Genomic DNA, 18,654 nt, shown 5'->3' with positions numbered 1-18,654 from the left:
AAAGTTATTACAATTACGCAGTTCTTAAGGATTTTTCCTTCCTGGTTGATGCACTGTAACTACAAGGCTGTAAAATGAAATATTTTTATTAAGAGCTTCCATCTCTTCAGGCTTCAGGCCAATCCACATTCAACAACCTGCTCTGAAAACTCTGCCCACATTTTGACAGCTGTGAAAAATTACAGCACAGCAGCTGAGACAATCCACAGCATTCTAAAACAACCAATAACATTCTAAAATCAAACAACCCACAACATTCTAAAAAAAATGCTAATTCGCTTGATCTTCCACTGTTAACGGGGGGACATGAGTTCAAATCCTACTGTGGCAGCTGGTGGAATTTAAATTCAGTCAATAACAAATCTGGGCTTGAAAGCTAGTCACAAAGTTGATGACCATGAAATTATCATTGGCTGTCGTAAAAACCATCTAGTTCACTAATGTCCTTTAGGGAAGAAAATCTGCCTTCCTTATCTTGACCAGCCTACATGTGACTCCAGATCCACAGCAATGTGGTTGACACTTAACTGCCCTCTGAAATGGCCTAGTAAGCCACTCAGTTCAAGGGCAATTAAGGATGTGCAACAAATGCTGGCCTTGCTAGCGAATCCCACATCCATGAAAGAATAAAAAAGAGAAACCTGTGACATTGAGTAGATGTCATCCTCACATTGAGAGACAGCAATGAATAAATCGATGTACTATAACACTTGTACAGTGGTGACGGTAGGTACAGTAAAGTTTTATCATCACTTTATAGTTAGAAATAATCTTTCAAAAGCCATAGTAATGAACTACTCACCCTTATCTTCAACATAAAAAAACCTGTTCATGTTAAAGCTCACATTGTTCGTTGGAAGATGTAATACAAATTTCATTATTGCATACAAAAAGGAGCTTTCTTAGCTGAATAAATTATCTTCTGTATCACATTAACAGATGGAGAGGGCCCTACTGATATGATCCAAGCTGAGGTGACATTAATCCATCTATTGTTGTGTATTTATCATTTTTAAGAAAAACTAAGGTTAAAATATTATTGTAAAACCTTATATCTTGAAGGATAGTTGCTTATTCAAAAAGCTGCCAATGTTCTTTGAAGGAACACAAATGGAATCCAAATGAGCATATTTTTGGCAAAAACATTAAACATTTGGGAAACCTCTCCTAGGCAATACTTTTTCATCTTTTTTACCTTAGAAATAATGCTGTGTGATATTAACACATTGGTACTTAATAGGTATATATAAAAATATTTTGTCGACTACTTTAATGGAGGTGCCACCTCATTGAAAATAGTGGACAAATGAATTTCCATTTAAATGCATTAAGCATTCGATCTGCAATCGTGCACAGTGTAATCTCTGGACCTTTATTTGTTTTTGTATTTTGAGAAATCAGGGCTACCTTGATAGATAAACAAGAGTTGTCCTCTTCAGTAAATGAACTCTTCTGTAACTGTTGTGTTCCTACCTGTACAGTTGCCTCCACTTCTGTCAAGTTCATAGCCGTCATCGCAGACACACCTGAACATACCCGGCAAATTCTGGCAGGTGCCAAACACACAGATGTTCTGAAATGAACACTCGTCAATATCTATAAGAGACAGAGACAGTACTTATTTAAAGATGAAGCATAAAAACTTTTTATAGGAAAAATAAATTCCACAATATTATTAAATCTTCTGGCCTTAAAGCGCTCTGACAAAACCTATAAAGATTTCACTCCTAACAACAAATGCTAGTTTGGAAATGCTATTTTTTATGTGAAGTCTATATGCTATTTACAAAGATACATACCACAATATTAAATCAGGGCTGCAATCATGTGGGTGGGGTTTGAGGCAGGCAGGAAGCCATTCCGACCTTGGTTGGGTGAGGCTTGGGGCATTTCAACTCCAGGAATTCATCTGCATTGCCTCCTGCTCAGTTAGTTTGCCGTTGAAGTGACAGCTGGCTGGGAGTAGAATGGCACCTCGGGCCAAAGTAACAAACCTCAGCACTCAGACTGGGAGGGGCAGTGAAAATTTTACTAGTGGGGTCCAGAAGAGCACTCTTGGCCCCAAAAGGACAGTTAATAAAAGTAACATTATTTGCATTCTCCCTACTAATTTGGCTGGGTGGGAAAGCCACCTTTCATGCACAGCCCTCTAGTTAAAATAGTGGTCAAACCCAATTGCATCACTGGAGCCTGATCTGTACATTTAAGGAAGGCCCCCCCCGCCTTAGTTTTCAGTGGGTGTCCCCCTTGCCTACTAAGAAGAACAGATTAAAACCAGAACCTGTGGGAAGACAAGGGTGGGCAACCCCCACAGATGATTTTAACTGCCCCATATCCTGATTCCTAGCCAGTGGGTACAGCAAAGCTTGCCTCTATAACATCAGAGGGAAAATTTCAGTATTCTCAAATTATTATAGACAGGGCTGAGATTCCCTTTGGAGAGGATAGGGTGAAAATTATTAGCTTAAGAAGTTAATACGAAGAGGGAGTGTTAGACATCAATTTAAATGCTTATATTAAGGAACATTATGAGTCATTTATTTTGGATAAAATTTAAATGTTTATTTTTAAATGGGATATGGGGGATGATGCAGCTCGATTCTAGACCTAACAGTGTTAAACAAAAAAAAGGTGGTGGGGTGAATTTTACGACTGGGGAAGAAACTAACCCAATAGTTTACATTGACATGATAGGAATTCCTTTAGCCACTGACGGTAGCAACATTACGAATACATTCATGAAAATTCCCTCTGCCCCTTATGGAGAATTTATTCCAAAGAGATGCTTTCAATTTTACTAGAAATGCTGAACAGAGGAAATCTTTGCTAGTGCTACATGTACTAACTAGAAGATTTCTGTCAGTAAGTAGGTTACTGAAAATAAATGTAATGACAGTCGAGTGAAAACACTATGGAGTTGTATTTCCATGGTGGCTTCCCTGATTAAACATCGTAAATTGAGAGACAGATTGGCACTTGGTTGGGAGAATCCTTGTGCAAATTACTGCATCTGTTGCTTCAATTTTATCATTTTAGCAAAGGCCGGGATTTTCTGGCCCCATCGTGGTGGGACCCGCTGCAGGAGATTCGGGCGGCCCAGCCAATGGGTCATTGACTCTTGGCGGGGCTGGATGATCCCGGCGGCTGGCAGGTCCAGAAATTTAGGCCCAAAAACTAAGGCCAGGATTTTCTGGCCCCGCCTGCTGCCGGGATCTTCTAGTCCCGCCAAAAATCAACAAACTTTTGGCTGGCCCGCTGCATCGCCCGCGACGGGTCCCGCCAAGGCAGGGCCGGAAAACTCCGACCTAAGTTTCAAATGTTATTGTGTCGTGTTGGGAGTCAACTGGCTATTGAACAAGGTTAAGAATGATGGGAAAATACTGTTTCAGCAGAAATTTTCATGTCGTTCTCTCAAGCTTTAACATGAACCGGATGAGGGGAATAGCATAGTGCCTCATTAAGCTAAACTCCGCGTTCTTCTTCTTCTTGAGTTATCTGCCCGAAGGTAGGTCATTGGTGATTATTTGCTGAGCCACAGCAAAATGCCATGATTTTTTACTATGGGCAGGGGCAGAAGGCAGGCCTGAGTCTACCTCAGCCGGAACGGGGATTGAAACTTATTGGGCTGGATTTTCAGCTCAGTGTGCGGGCAGGAGTCAGCAGCGCACCTACCAACAATTAAGGGAGTTGTTAAACCCATTAATAAATTAATTAAAGTGAATTTTTCCCTGCCCATCCAACCTTATGGTTGGTGGGTGGGCAAAAAGGCCATTGATTGTTGTAAAAACCCATCTGGTTCACTCATGTCCTTTAAGGGAGGTAATCTGTCATCCATACCTGGCCTGGCCTACATGACTTTAGACCCACAGCAATGTAGTTGTCTCTTAACTGCCCTCTGAAATGGCCAAGCAGGCCACTCAGTTCAAGGGCAATGATGGATGGGTAACAAATGCTGGCCTTGCCTGCGACACCCACATTTCATGAAAAGAATAAAGAAAAATAAATTATTAAACATTTTAATATGACAGGGCCTACTAATGGGGCAAAATGTTTAGCTCGGCGGGCGGACGTGCGCCCGACCAGCTCGAGTGCAAAATGTTGCGTGTTGACATCGGGCGAACGCCCTAATGTCAACATGCAGTCACACGATATTTCATTCGGTGGGTGGGCGCCGGAGTTGGCAGCGCGCCCGCCGATAATTAAAAGATCTGTTAAGGCCATTAAAGGATCAATTAAATAGAATTTTTCACTGCCTGTCCAACCTTACGGTTGGCGGGCAGGCGAAAAGGCCAAGTGACCTTTGTACTTTTTAGGAAACCTCGTCCACGGGCGGGATGAGGTTTCCTAAAGCAAATAAAAATAAAATAAAAACTTAAAATTTAATTAATATCATGTCCCTGCTTATGTGACACAGTCACATTGGGGGACATGTTTTATAACATTTTTAATTACTTTATTTTTTTTTTTAAAGTCGTCGAGGAGAATTTTCTGTTTGGAATGCGGGGGCTCGTCCCCGCACGCCAATGCAAAAAATGACGCGCGGTGACATCGGGCCTGCGTTCCAACATCACCACGCATCATTCTGATCTTCCGTTCGGCAGGCGCACACCAGAGTCGGTTGCGTCCCCGCCGAACTGTCAAAGGCCTGTTAAGGCCATTAATAAACTAATTAAAGATATTGACAGGGCTGCCTGCGGGCAGGCGAAGAGCCCAGGCGGCCTTCGCATTTTTCATGAAACCTCATCCAGGGGTGGGATGAGGTTTCATGAAGGGTTTATTACATTAATAAATATTTTTCGAACATTTCAAATACATGTCCCAGCTCATGTCACATGAGGGGACGTGTGTAAATGATTTTTTACCTACTTTATTTAAAATTTTCATTATAAAGTAACCTCCCTGAGGCAGCTCAGGGAGATTTTTGTGCTCTTTTGCACGCATGCCCCAACTCTCCCTCCTCCTGAGTTTGGCTGGATGGAGGGTGGCCAAACCGAACCTGACTCAAAATGTTCTCTGGCTTGGTTATCGCTAACTGGGGAGTGCTTTCACTTATTGGCAGGGCAGATTTGATGGCCTAGGATAAATAAAAGAGGAAATCTAAAGGTTTCTATTTGTATTCCTTTATTTAATATATACAAAAAACCTATTTTATGACCTATTTATCTATCCCTGGGCAGATGTAATCATGCGGTAATCTCCAACTCAAATGGCAAACCTCTGGCTTACCTCCACTGTGAAGGATGAAGAATCTGCTTTCGCACTATAGTAGATATATATTGGCAAGATGGATTCCACCAGCTCAAATTTCGCTTTGTTTAAAAAAGAACACTAGTATGCTCCATTAATTTTAATACGTTAAATTTTGTCTCCATTGCAAACTATATACATGGTTCTCATTGTCATTTATGAAATATCATCCAAAAAGTTGCGTACTTCTGCAATCTCTTAGAATTTAAAGCATCTTTACTGTTCTTGATTAGTGTATGTTAATTGCATTGCTTTATTTCCCCATTATTTCATTTTTCAATCTGCATTTATTCATTGGAGAAAAAATTTGCATTTCAGTGTAAACTAAATCCATCTTAACACATTCAAATGAGGTACAGGTTCAGTCCCGATTTGACTTTGCTGTTACACATTTACAAAGTAAGTTTTTTTAAATAAAATTATTTTTTTTTCTATCTTTGTAAATTGCAAAGAAGTGTTGAGCATATCTTTCTTTGAGGAAGCCTGGCATTTTTTTCAGGAAAGCTGCCCTTACTTCTGCCTGTTAGCTAAAAGTATGGCTCGTTCATAATTACACTAATGGATTAGACCCTCTGCATTCTACATCCAGATATAGTCAAAACCCATATTCAGGATGGTCCATCAAAATTGCAAGACACCAGCGAACTTACCTTGACAGGATCTGCTATCAGAAGCTGGTGTGAATCCCATCTCACAGTCACATCGGTATCCTCCAGGAGTGTTGAGGCACTGGCCATTCTCACACAGGTTGACATTCTCTGCACACTCATCCACATCTGTAAATAAAGACGAATAAAATATTGTTTCTATTAGCTCATAATACAACAATTTCATATTATTTCCAATTTTTCACAGAGAGAACATTTTCCAAGATTTAGCTGTACTTTTGCCTAGAGATGACTGGTGCAATTAGAATAGTTTCTCCTCTCGAGAAGTAACTCTGGTTTAGTCTAATTGTTTTAATAAACAATCATGTAACATTAGTGCATGGGACTTTGCCAGTTTTATATCAGACACCATTACAGAGGATATACCTTAGAAAATTATTCAACATAAGCTTTGGTAAAATGCTCACTTTGATAGAATGAACAGTTGTTCTATCAGGAATTTGTGATTAACTGGCATGAAATTTGTAATATACAACTGCTGAACTGCATATGGCACCTTTGTCAGCAAGATCCATAGATAGTGATAGCCTCATTGTGGGTTCATGTTCTGCAGCTACAACTGATGTCATCACTCTCGAGGCTGGCACACAAATACATCAAAACTTGCGGACTGATTTACCTATTTACTAACATAATCACTTCCAACCAGCTGGCTTGTACCATTAAATAGTTTTGGCTTGTGTGGCTGGCTGAAAAACACATAGGGCAGAATTTTGCTGTTGGCGAACAGGGGGCAGGGCCCGCTCACTGACGCGTAAGATGACGCGGGATGGCGTCGGGGGGAACTCCTGACATCACTGGGCCCCATTTAAATTTTCAGGAAGGCGGGGGCTCAGCAAAATCAGCTGTGGGCCCACCGACCTGTCAATGGCCAATTGAGGCCGTTGACAGGATTATTTAAACAATTAAAAGACCTGCCCGTCCAACCTTAAGGTCGGCGGGCAGGCCAGGAGCCCCGGCGGCAAATAGAGAAAACATGAAACCTCATCCACTGGCGGAATGTGGTTTCATGCAGGGTATTAAAAATTTTAATAAAGTTTTACTGTAATTTATGAACATGTCCCATCTCATGTGGCATTGTCACATGAGGGGGGCATGTTAAGGATTTTTTTCTTTTCTATTTTTTATCTTTTTAAAAGTGTAAGCGATCTCCCTGAGTCAGCACTTAGCCTCAGGGAGATGAATGTGCTCTTTTGTGCGCATGCGCGAAAGAGCGCACTCCCGCTTTTGGGGAATCCCCCCACCCCCCACCCCCCGCCTGCAAAGGGAGCGCATAACGCTTCCCGCCGGATGTCACACTGGGTGGGCCTTAATTGACCCGCCCACATAAAATGGCGGCGGGGCCCGCTTCTCCGGCGGGGATCAGCTCCCCGTCCGCCGGAGATTAGGTCGGGCCCGCCCGCCCAACAGGCAGAGAATTCTGCCCAAAGTCTCCAATCAAGTTTCAGATAAAAATTATTACTCAAGGAGGAATGATTTTTGATGGCAACACTGCAGCAAGGTACCAGGGTGTGTAAAGCAACCATAATTAATATACATTTGCCACTGTCCACTGTATATAATAAAGATTGCACCAGCAAATAAGAACAGAGGCTAAATTTGGGGGGCTGAACTCTTGCATGAGGATTTCAACGCACGATTACCACACACCCGTTCAGAATGATGCATCAGCACATAAACTTTGTCCTGCCTGCTTATTTCCATGATTGAAGCATGCTGTTGAGTGGCTGCATGTCTCAGCAGGGGGTTTTGGGAGGCGAGCACCACATAGCATAACCTGCAATGCTTAAAGCCAGAATGTATCTTGTCCATGAGACGCAATTTCTGTTCCTTCAGTCTGTTCCCACTAAACTGCTGCTCATTCAGCTTCCCCTCCTGACCCCCACGTTAGTGATATTGGTAACAGTTCTCTTTCTTCAGCTGTGTCTGTCTCCCCTTTGAATATGTTATCATCAACCCTCTCCTCAAAAAAAACAAATACTTGACCTCTCTGTCCTTGCCAACAACTATCTCATCTCCAACTTCCCTTTCCTCTCCTGATTCTTTGAATATGTTGCAGCCTCCCAAATCCATTCCCATTTTTCCCAGAACTCCATGTTTGAATCCTTCCAATCAGGTTTCTGCCCTCGCCACAGTACCGAAACATCTCTTATCAAAGTCAAAAATGACCTCCTGTGTGACTGTGACAAAGATATACTTTCCCTCCTCATCCTTTTCAACCTGTCCGCAGCCTCTGACACAGTTGACAACACGGCCATCCTTTTAAAGTCTCTCCACTGCCATTCGGCTGGGTAGGACTGCTTCTATTCTTATATATCTAATCCCACACTGTTCCCTCATGTGTACCCCAAGGATCAATCCTTGGCCCCTCCTATTTCTCATCTACATGCTGCCATTTGGTGACATCATCCAAGGCACAGCATTAGTTTTCACATGTATTCTGACAACACTCATCTCTACCTCACCACCTTCTCGATTCCCCCGCAGTTGTTAAAGTATCGACTGCTTGTCTGACATCCAGCCTTCGATGAGCAGCAATTCCACCCCCCCCCCACCCAATTAAATACTGGTAAGACTGAAGCCTTTGTTTTCGGTCCCTGCTCCAAAGTCTGTCCCCTAACTAACGATTCCATCCCTCTCCCTGTAACAGTCTGTGATTAAACCAGTCTTTTCGGAACTTTGGTGTCACATTTGATCCCGAGATGAGCTTCCAACCTCTTACTTGTTCCAGCTCTTATCTACCTCTACATTACTCAAGTTTGCCCTGTCTTCAGCTCATCCACTGCTGAAACCCTCATCGATGCTTTTGCTATCTCTAGACTTGACTATTTCAGTGTAGTCCTGATTGGTCTCCCATATTCTCTCTTTCTCTTCAGATACCATGCCCTAAGACTATGGACTGCCATGTGTTGATCTATGGTTATGCTTGGCAAAGTACTGCAGTGGTTAGCCATTGCCTTCTGCAGGTTCTGGCTAAGCAGGAGATCAGCCATGTTTTGAACGCATCTTTCGTGGCCATCAAGTCCTGGAGTGGGACTCAAAACGGAGCTTCAGGCTCAGAGGAAGGGATGCGACCGCTACATCACAAGACACCCACGCCTCTCACATCCTACCCTCTGTAAACTCTGCTGCTTGTGTCTTAACTTGCAGGAAGTCCCGTTCCTCCGTACTTCTTGACCTACTTTGGTTCCTGTCAAGAAACATCTTGATTTTAAAATTCTCCTCTTTGTTTTCAAATCCCTCCATGGCCTTGCCTCTCCCTACCTCTGTAATCTCTTCCAAACCCACAAGCCTCTGAGATATCTGTGCTCCTTTAGCTCTGGGCGACTGTGCATTCCCAATCATAATTGCTCCACCATTGGTGGCCATGCCTTCAGTTGCCAAGGCCCCAGCTCTGGAATTCTCTTCCTACAACTCCCCATCTCTCTACCTCACTTTCCTCCTTTAAGACAGTTCTTGGAACCTATCTCCCTGACCAAGCTTTTAGGCATCTGATCTAATAGCTCCTTTGCGGCTTGATGTCATACTTAGTTTCATCATGCTCCTTTGAAGTGCCTTTGGACATTTCAATACTTTAAAGGTGCTATACAAAAATAAATTGTTGTTGTTGTATCACTTAGGGAAGAATTTTCTCCCAGTCGGGGGGGAAGTTCAGGAGCAGGCATGGGCAGGTGTGCCTCTGATCGGCGTGCCGCCATTTTATGTGGGTGGGCCAATTAAGGCCTGCCCAGCGTGACATCTGCCAGGAAGCGCTATGTGCTCCCTGTGCGGGCGTGTGCACTCTTTCGCACATGCGCACGAAAGAGCCCACTGATCTCCCTGAGGCTAAGTGCTGCCTCAGGGAGATCGGCTCAGAATTAAAACTTTTAAGGTAAATGTTTAAAAAATTTCCCTGACATGTCCACTCATGTGACACTGTCACATGAGTTGGGACATGTCCACGACTTTAACTCAAACCTTTATTAAATATTTAAAAACCCTCATGAAACCTCATCTTGCCTGTGGATGAGGCTTCATGCTTTTTCTTAAGCCCGCCAGGGCGCCCGGCCTGCCCGCCAACCCTAAGGCAGCCCCTGTCAATTACCTAAATTGTTTTATTAATGGTCTCAATTGGCTGTTGACAGGTCGGCACAGTTGACTCGGCTGCACCCCCGCTGACCTGAAAATAGAAATGACGTGGGGTGATGTCAGAGTTCCACCCGACATCATCCTGCATCATTTTATGCATCGGCAAGCGCCCCCCCCCCACACCCCACTCGCCGACCTAAAGATCCTGCCCTTAAGGCCAAGGTGCATTCTGGCTGCAGCAGGGGCTGAAAATACCTGGATACAATTACAAGACTTTTGGGAGGAATAGAAATGGAACAATCGACAAAAGGGATTCCCCCAGGCTTCTGGATGCCAGGCTGAAGACGTTAGTGTAGGAGCTCAATAGGAGGATAGAAGCTCTCTTCTGTCAGAGAGCCAGAATGCTGTCCAGACAAGTGCTTAGAAAGCATTAAGAACAGGAAGGCAAAGGGACCAATGCCACCAGTCTGGTATCGAGGGCCTGGATCCTGTGTCAGAAAAGTTTAATGACCTCATATGACTAGCTAAGATCAGTGAGTGCATTCTTACATGCCAATCCGACCCACTGCACCACTAGCCTCACACACTGCTCCGTTCATCACAGTCCATTCACTCGCCTACCAACAATCTCTATCAAGCCAAACCTCACTTCCATATGCTTTGCCTCGCACTCATACATGTAAACCTGGTGGAAGAAGCAATTCATATCTGGCAGTTTGTTCAGTTTAAGAGAGGGTGTTAACTAGAGTGGTGAGGTCAAAAATGGCATGTCTTGCAATAAGTCAACATTACATTAGATGATGAATGAAGTCACAATCTACCTACTTTGCATAGTTCTTCCGCATGCATGTAACGCCTGCGCTATTACCTTCAACAACGTGGTGATCAGTGTGGGTTACGCTAGATGTGGTCGGGAATAGTGTGGACACCATCTTGCATCTCAACTGGCACCCACAGCACTAGAACTACCAGCTTTATGGAGCAGAATTTTTGGGTTTCAGGGTCTATACTTTGGGTGTAAAGATCCATTACTCAGCTGTTGATTTGCAAATTAACTGTAACTTGGGCTCTTTTGAAGTGCCCGTGTGTAATATGGTGCTAAGCCACTGGACTTAGTTGAGATAACCGATCTATAACTACAGCAGGTTTCGGTGATTTTATCCTAGGGAGGGGGTAAAATTATAGTTGCCGGGGTTCCTATTCCTGTTTGCTATTCTTGTTGGAAGTCTGTTTTGTGGAATTGGGTGGAGGCAGGATCAGGCAAAACTATGATGCCTCTCATGGGGTAACTATGATGCCAGCACTAACTATTAGGTTAACATGAGAAATCTGACCAATTGGATGAAGTACTGGAAGGCTGTTGGTGCCTGTGGAATTGTACCCCAACAAGATTCATTTGTTTTAGGAAGGAAGCAAAATGGAAGGAAAACTTTCATCGATTGAAAACTGTGAAGTGGTAATGTTGGATCTATGCTGGTATCTAAACATTTGCTGTCCTTTCAACCGGTAAAACATGAGGTACGTCAAGCTGTGTAATTTCTGGTTTCTACTTAAGGCCATATTTTTACATATTAGAAAGAGCTTCAGTTTAGTTTCTTTCCCATACCTGCACATGTAAAACCATCTCCACTGAAGCCTTCAGAGCAGAGGCAGCGATACGATCCAGGTGTATTCATACATTTGGCATTAAGATTACAATGATGTGTTTCATTAGTGCACTCGTCATGGTCTGCCAATTAAAAAGAAGACATTATTGTTTGAATGCAGTACACCATATCACTTTTTTCCTTGACACAACTGTAAAGCTGGGCCTAAAACTTCATTTTCATAGATAATACTGTAGCATTAAGAACAGAAAATGATTAGTGCACAGCAAATCAAGCAGTACCTTATGTGATAATTGTATTTGGGTAGCAGTCTGGACTGGTATCTACAGAGTGTAATTTACAGCTAACGATGGCTGAGTTATGATGTGGTCCATAAACCACACTCTGGATGCCCATAAATTTTATACATTTTAAGGGCATGGGTGAGCTGTACAGTTATGGGCAAATTCCTTATATATGCTCCCAGCATCTGAAGCCCTGTGCTTAGAATTCTGAAGACAGAAAATGTCATTCAATAGTTTCTAAACTGCACAAATGATGTGGACCAACTGTAAATTATCCAGGTTTGCAGGCAGCACAGTAAAGAAAGGGTTTGCAAAAATATTTAATTGATTTTTCAATTGGACACACACGTGCAAATTAGACTTAATACCTATATAAATATACTGTGTAACATACTATTTCAGAAAGTGCACTTAATGGATAGAGATATCTGTTCAGATTTGCTGGGGGAATAGAGGTAGCTCCATACCACTGTTCATCAAAAGCTGGTATCAAGAGCTCGACAAACAGAGAAAAACCTGCTGTAACTTATTAAAGCTGTGTCTCCCAGGGCACACTGCACTAAAGCCAAAGCCAATGCCGCAGGAATGTAAGAAAACTTAACACTGTCGTTCTGAATGTGTGCCAGTGTGCATGGCTCTCCCATGCTGTTCCAAATCATGTTGTGTGCTTTGATTTTGTTCTGACATTACTTGGAAACCTTTAAAATGCTTTACTTTGTCAATCTATCAATCAAATTGTGTCAACCCTTCTCCCAAAACTCTTGTTCTTTGAAAATGCAATTCCTGGAATTGTGACAATAATTAACCTCTGAATATGTAATGTAAAATTAAAGTTATTGCTTTGCCAATATTTCACAATATTGTTTAATCCTTGGGGCAGTCCCTTCATTGCAATGCATGTTATTGAAACTCATTAGGAAGTGTACATTTTAATGATTACTGATTTGGGTTGTTCTCTTTGTAATTTCATTACAGAGTCATGAACAAATAAAATACAGGACAAGCTTAGTTTTCTCATTAGATAATAATAGAATTGACAATTAGAATTATCACGAATCTCTACCCACAGAGCTTTATGTTGGTTAAAAATTAAACCTGGTTATTATAAAGTAGCTATGTCTGGTCACAGGAGGAATTCATAATTCAGATCCATTACTTTGCAAAGTGGATCCTACCACAAAGGTCTACAGGGTAAAAACAAACCCTCAAAGCTAGCTGTGGTGAAAAGAGCTTCAAAGGAATCTATGCAGATGAGTTTTGTAGTTTCAGTAATTCAGTTCATTCTGTGGTAGTGTAGAAATTGAGCCAGGAAAAAAGCACCATTGGTGGTATTTCTAAATGGTATTGGAAAGCAGTATTCTGCAACAGCCAATATTGAGTCATGATTTTCCATGAAGCACTGGGGTCACGAGCTCTAGGATTTTATTGGTAATTACTCTCAGGTCTCCCATTACAAATTCCAGTGTTTTTTCTCCGTTTTTTAACTTTGGCTTCAGACTACCAGCCCCTCAAATTTTCAAAGTGAGACCATGCCAGTACTTTCTAGTTTTAGAAACCTGATGCAAAGTAATTTTTATTTATGTCTCCGTACATCTGTAGCCTGCACCAACCTTACAACTCTCCAATAACCCCGTGTTCCTCCAATTCTTGCCTCTTGTCTGTCCACCACTTCCTTTGCCTCGCCATTTATGGATGTATCTTCAGTTGTCTAGGCCCCATGTGCCAGAATTTCCTCCTTGAACCTCTTTGTCTTTCCACCTCTCTGTCCTCTTATGGGTCCTCCTTTAAACCTATCTCTTTGACCAAGCTTTTAAGTCATGACTTCTAATGTCTCCTTTTTAAGCTTCTGTGTCAAATTTTGTATAACTGAGCTTCTTTGAAGCACCTTGTGATATTTTTTCTGTGTTGGCAGTATTATATAATGCAACTTGTTGCTTCCTATAACATTACTATAAACATACAACTCTTTTCACGATCAGAATGCTGCAAAATACACAGTGCTGAAAGCAGCTAGAACTGATGGGAAAAACAAAATATTAAATCAGTACTGTAACTTCCAGAAAAAGCTGTTTGCAGCACAAAGTTGTGCAAACATGTAACTGCAAATACAACATGTTACAACAACCAGAAAACTATCTGAGTGTAGTTTCTCCCATATAGCATTTATCTCACAGAGTACATACTTGCATGTAATGCAATTTTTGTCTTATAAAAGCATTAATGATTGAAGTTATTTCAGTATAGGCTTCAGCTTTATAAACACATCCCTCCATTATCACTTGTTGGGTTCCTATGAAATGAAAAGAAATCCAACACTGCCTGTTCAAAACTTTATTCTTATTACTATTTTTTTTAAATGGATTTTCTGCTGAACCAAAAAAGATGGCTACGACAAATCACCTGACCCCAGGACTGGCCCCCTGCTGTGGGAACTACCACCAGGAGTTACAAGAACAAAATAATTCCTCCCTCAGCCTGTGGAATCTCACACCTCATTGTACAGACCACTTGTAATCAAAAAAAGCAGAGGAAGTGCAGACAAACTGGCTCCAAGCCTGAACTATCACAAAAGAGAGAGATTAAAACTCATTATACAGAAAGAGATGCTAATAACCACCCCGTGTCTCTCCCATGGAAGAACAATGGAATTCTGGTTTGAAGTACAGAAACTGATTGTTAAGCTGCAATTAACCAGGAATGGGCCATGTCACACGAGCCAATCCTCTGGCCTTTTGGACAGTTTTAACATTATATATATGGCCCCACAGGCAGTTTGCTGTTTAACTTCCAACCAATGAACGCCCCGCCAGAAGCAAAGCTCCAGTAAGAACAATAGCCTGCTCCTCGAAGCTTGTCTCTGCTGGAAGATTTTCCACCATCACCTGCAGTCTCTGTGTACCTACTTCATCTGCGGTAAAGCGAACACTACAACTCCGGTCTTCAGCCAGCTGAACATGAGATCCTACGTGAAAGAATTCCTCATTGGACTCTGACTTTGGAAATCATGTGAACTAATATTCATTTCCATTTGTTACTATCCATAGTTGCAAAACTCCTTTTTCTATCCCCCCTTTATTGTGTGTGTGTGTGTGTGTGTGTGTGTGTTTGTGTGTGCAGTGAAGTGGGAAGTTGTGAACACTCTTCCCCCCCCCGAGGTTTTTAACGTGGAATGAACTAACCTTCTGAGTTAATGCGAGTTTGCTGTAGGTTATTAGTAAACTGGATCTCACATCTCACACACGAGGGTTTGATGAAACACCTCACCATATACTTTTAAAATAATTCAAAACACCTTCTGCTTATGGACAGGTGTTGAGAGGAAATAAGTACAGTTTGTCTGTCTCTCTCCTGTCCATAATACACTTAACATCGAAGCACTCACCTACACATAAGGTGCCATCACCAACCCATCCCTCACGGCAGCTGCACTGGAAGCTTCCTGGGATATTGACACATGAAGCGTGCATATCACAGTTGTGGGCTCCAATTTCACACTCATCAACGTCTGAAAGGTGAAAAACAAATTAGCAATAGAAGATGCATTTTGGAATTAACATTAATTTGGCATGATATAGCCTGTTTGATAAAGCCAAAAAGGCCAAAACATTGAAAGAACTGTGTTGTTGATTTACAAGCTGCTCTGTAGGATTAAATATTTAATACAAGTGATTTATAAACTCTAATCTACTCTTTAGTGAAGTTAATATTATCATCCAAAGCTACCTTGTGGGCATCTCATGCAACAGAAAGGTGAGATGCTTGTGCAATTGTAAACAACTTTCTAGGTAATTTGCAGAGTAAATTCCTGTCAGAATCACTAATTTCATCTTACTGGCATGTATTGGATTTGCAAATCCCATGCAATAGTAAACTTTTTCTCTGATATTGTATCAAGAAGGAATATCTTCATTGCTCACAGAAAAAACATTCTCTCGTAACAGAGAAACATATATGTATTGGTATTCCTACATCAGCCACTAAAATAATTTAGAGGTTAAACTTTTTGGTTTTATTACTTTTTTCCAACGTGCTCTTCCTTTCAACATTGATCTCTCCACAGCAACCAGGCCTGAGAGGTTAGGATAGGTAATCGGCTCCCAAAATGTCTCTCTGCTAGTGATGCTTTGTAATTAACCATCAGAAATTAAACAAAAGCAGCCCTTCAATTTTCCCTCCCACTATTTTAAATGCTTGGGGGCTCTTTGCAACATTATTGCTGAAATCAGGAAGTTATCCTCTTGAGAATGACAGGCTCAAACACAAATCCTACCCACTGCAAGGTGTGCCATCGCTTTGAATAAGAACATAAGAAGCAAGAGCAGGAATAGGCCATTTGGCCCTCAGTCTGTCCCACTATTCACTAAAATCTTCTGCTTCAATTCCACCTTCCTGCACTATCCCCGTATCCTTTAGCTTCCTTACTGTTCAAAAATCTATCTGTCTCTAGCTTGAATATACTCAACAACTGAGCATCCACAGGTCTCTGGTAAAGAGATTTCCAAAGATTCACAACTCTTTGGCTGAAGAACGTTCCCCTCACCTCAGTCCTAATTTGCTGGCTCCTTATTCAGAGACTGTGACTCGCTAGTTCTAGAGTCCCCAGCCAGGGGAAACATCCTCCAGCACCTACCCATTAAGAATTTTATATTTTTCATTGTGATCACTGCTTATTGTTCTAAATGCTAGAGATTTATAGACCTAGTCTACTCAATCTGTCATCGTTAGACAATGCTCTCATCTCAGGGAGACAGAAGGCAGAAAACTATATCCTAACTATAGCTTGTCATAGGGAAATTGCTAGAATTCATTACTAAGGAGGTTACATCTGAATACTTAGAAAATCACCATGGGATCAGGCAGAGTCAACATGGTTTTGTGAAAGGGAAATTGTGTTTAATTAATTTATTAGAGTTCTTTGAGGAACTAACAAGCAAGGTGGATAAAGGAGAACCTGTAGATGTGGTGAACTTAGATTTCCAAAGGACATCTGATAAGGTGCCACATCAAAGGTTACCATACAAGATAAGAGCACATTGTGTAGGGGGTAACATATTAGCATGGATAAAGAATTGGTTAGCTAACAGGAAGCAGAGAGTATAGATAAATGAGTCTTTGTTGAATTGGCAAGATGTAACTAGTGGAATGCCACAGGGATCAGTGCTGGGTTCTGAACTATTTACAATCTATATCAATGACTTGGAGGAAGGGACTGAACGTATGGCAGCCAAAATTGCCAATTACACCAAGATAGGAAAGTAAGTTGTCAAGAGGAGGTAACAAGCTTACAAAGGGATATAGATAAGTTAAGTGGGTGGGCAAATATTTGGCAGGTGGAGTATATTGTGGAAAAATGTGAACTTGTCCACTTTGGCAGGGAGAATAGAAAAGCAGTAGACTATTTAAATGGAGAAAGATTGCAGAACTCAGTAGTACAGAGGGATCTGGGTGCCCTGGCACATGAATCATAAAGTTAGTATGCAGGTTCAGAAAGTGATTAGGAAGGCAAATGGAATGTTGGCGTTTATTGAAAGAGGAATGGAATATAAAAGTAGGGAAGTTTTACTGCAGCTGTACAGGCCTTGGTGAGACCATATCTGGAATACTGCATACAGCTTCAATCGCCTCATCTGAGAAAGGATATAATTGTGTTAAAAGCAGTTCAGAGAAGGTTCACTGACTTATTCCTGGGATGAAGATGTTAGCTTATGAAGAAAGGTTGAACAGGCTGGGCCTATACCCATTGGAGTTAGAAGAATGAGAGGTGATTTTATTGAAACATACAAGATCCTGAGGGGACTTGATAGGGTGGATACCAGGAGGGTGTTTCATCTTGTGGAGGAGACTAGAACTAGGGAGCACAGTTTAAGAATAAGAGGTTTCCCATTTAACACGGAGATGAGAATTTTTTCTCTCTCTGTACGTCGATAGTCTGGGAAATTCTCTTCTCCTGAAAGCAGTCGAGGCTGAATCATTGAATTTTTCAAGGCTGAGTTAGATATATCTTTGATAGACAAGGGAGTCAAAGGTTATGGGAGGCAGACAGGAAAGTGGAGTTGAGATCACAACCAGATTAGCCATGATCTTAGCGAAGGGCAGAGCAGGCTCATAGGAATGAATGGCCTACTCCTGCTCCTAAGTCCTATGTTCTTGTAAATCAGTCTAGTGAATACCTGTTGCACTCCCTCTAAAACAAGTGCATATTTCCTTAGGAAAGCAGACCAATACTGCACACAGTACTCCAGGTGTTATCGCACCAATACCCAAGATAATTGGATTAAGATTTCTTTACTCTTATACTAAAATCCATTTGGATTAAAGGCTAATAAACCAATTGCTTTCCTAATTGCTTGTTGTCCCTGATTTTTAACTTTTGGTGATTCAGCTGCAAGAGCGCTCAGGTTCCTCTGAACATCAACAGTCCACACCATTTAAAAAATATTATGCTTTTCTACATTTGCTACAAAAGCGCATAACTTCATTCTCCAAATTTTATTCCATCTGCCACGTTCTTGCCCAATCATTTAACCTGCCTATATCACTCTGCATCCTACTCACAGCTTACTTTCCTTCCTAACTTTGCATCATCTGCAATTCTGGATACATAATATTCTTAACAGGTGAATGTTTATTGCTTACACTGTAATAAAATTCAGTTCCTCAGGTTAAACCTAAGTTAATTCTTCTATCTTTACATTAACTAATGAGTTTATATATTGTCAAACATGAGCACTATGCAGGTACAACGCAGCAATAATTACCTACTGCCGGTACTTAAACTAT

General features: G+C 41.6%; 1 protein-coding gene across 1 annotated transcript in view; it reads right to left on the bottom strand.

Annotated features, from left to right (window-relative positions):
• Nucleotides 1-18,654, bottom strand: part of fbn2 (fibrillin 2) — a 401,654-nt gene that overhangs the window by 124,361 nt on the left and 258,639 nt on the right. The window contains exons 32-35 of the mRNA XM_078568999.1: nucleotides 15,257-15,379; nucleotides 11,590-11,712; nucleotides 5,898-6,023; nucleotides 1,474-1,596 (exon numbers count right to left, since the gene is read on the bottom strand). Coding sequence (XP_078425125.1) covers nucleotides 1,474-1,596; nucleotides 5,898-6,023; nucleotides 11,590-11,712; nucleotides 15,257-15,379 — 495 coding nt within the window. The remainder of the gene's footprint in view (nucleotides 1-1,473; nucleotides 1,597-5,897; nucleotides 6,024-11,589; nucleotides 11,713-15,256; nucleotides 15,380-18,654) is intronic.

Source organism: Cetorhinus maximus, chromosome 2 (genome assembly GCF_964194155.1).
Source record: "Cetorhinus maximus chromosome 2, sCetMax3.hap1.1, whole genome shotgun sequence".
Taxonomy (NCBI): Eukaryota; Metazoa; Chordata; class Chondrichthyes; order Lamniformes; family Cetorhinidae; genus Cetorhinus; species Cetorhinus maximus.
The sequence above is the reverse complement of the archived record's forward strand: the minus strand, read 5'-3'. Positions and strand labels throughout refer to the sequence as shown.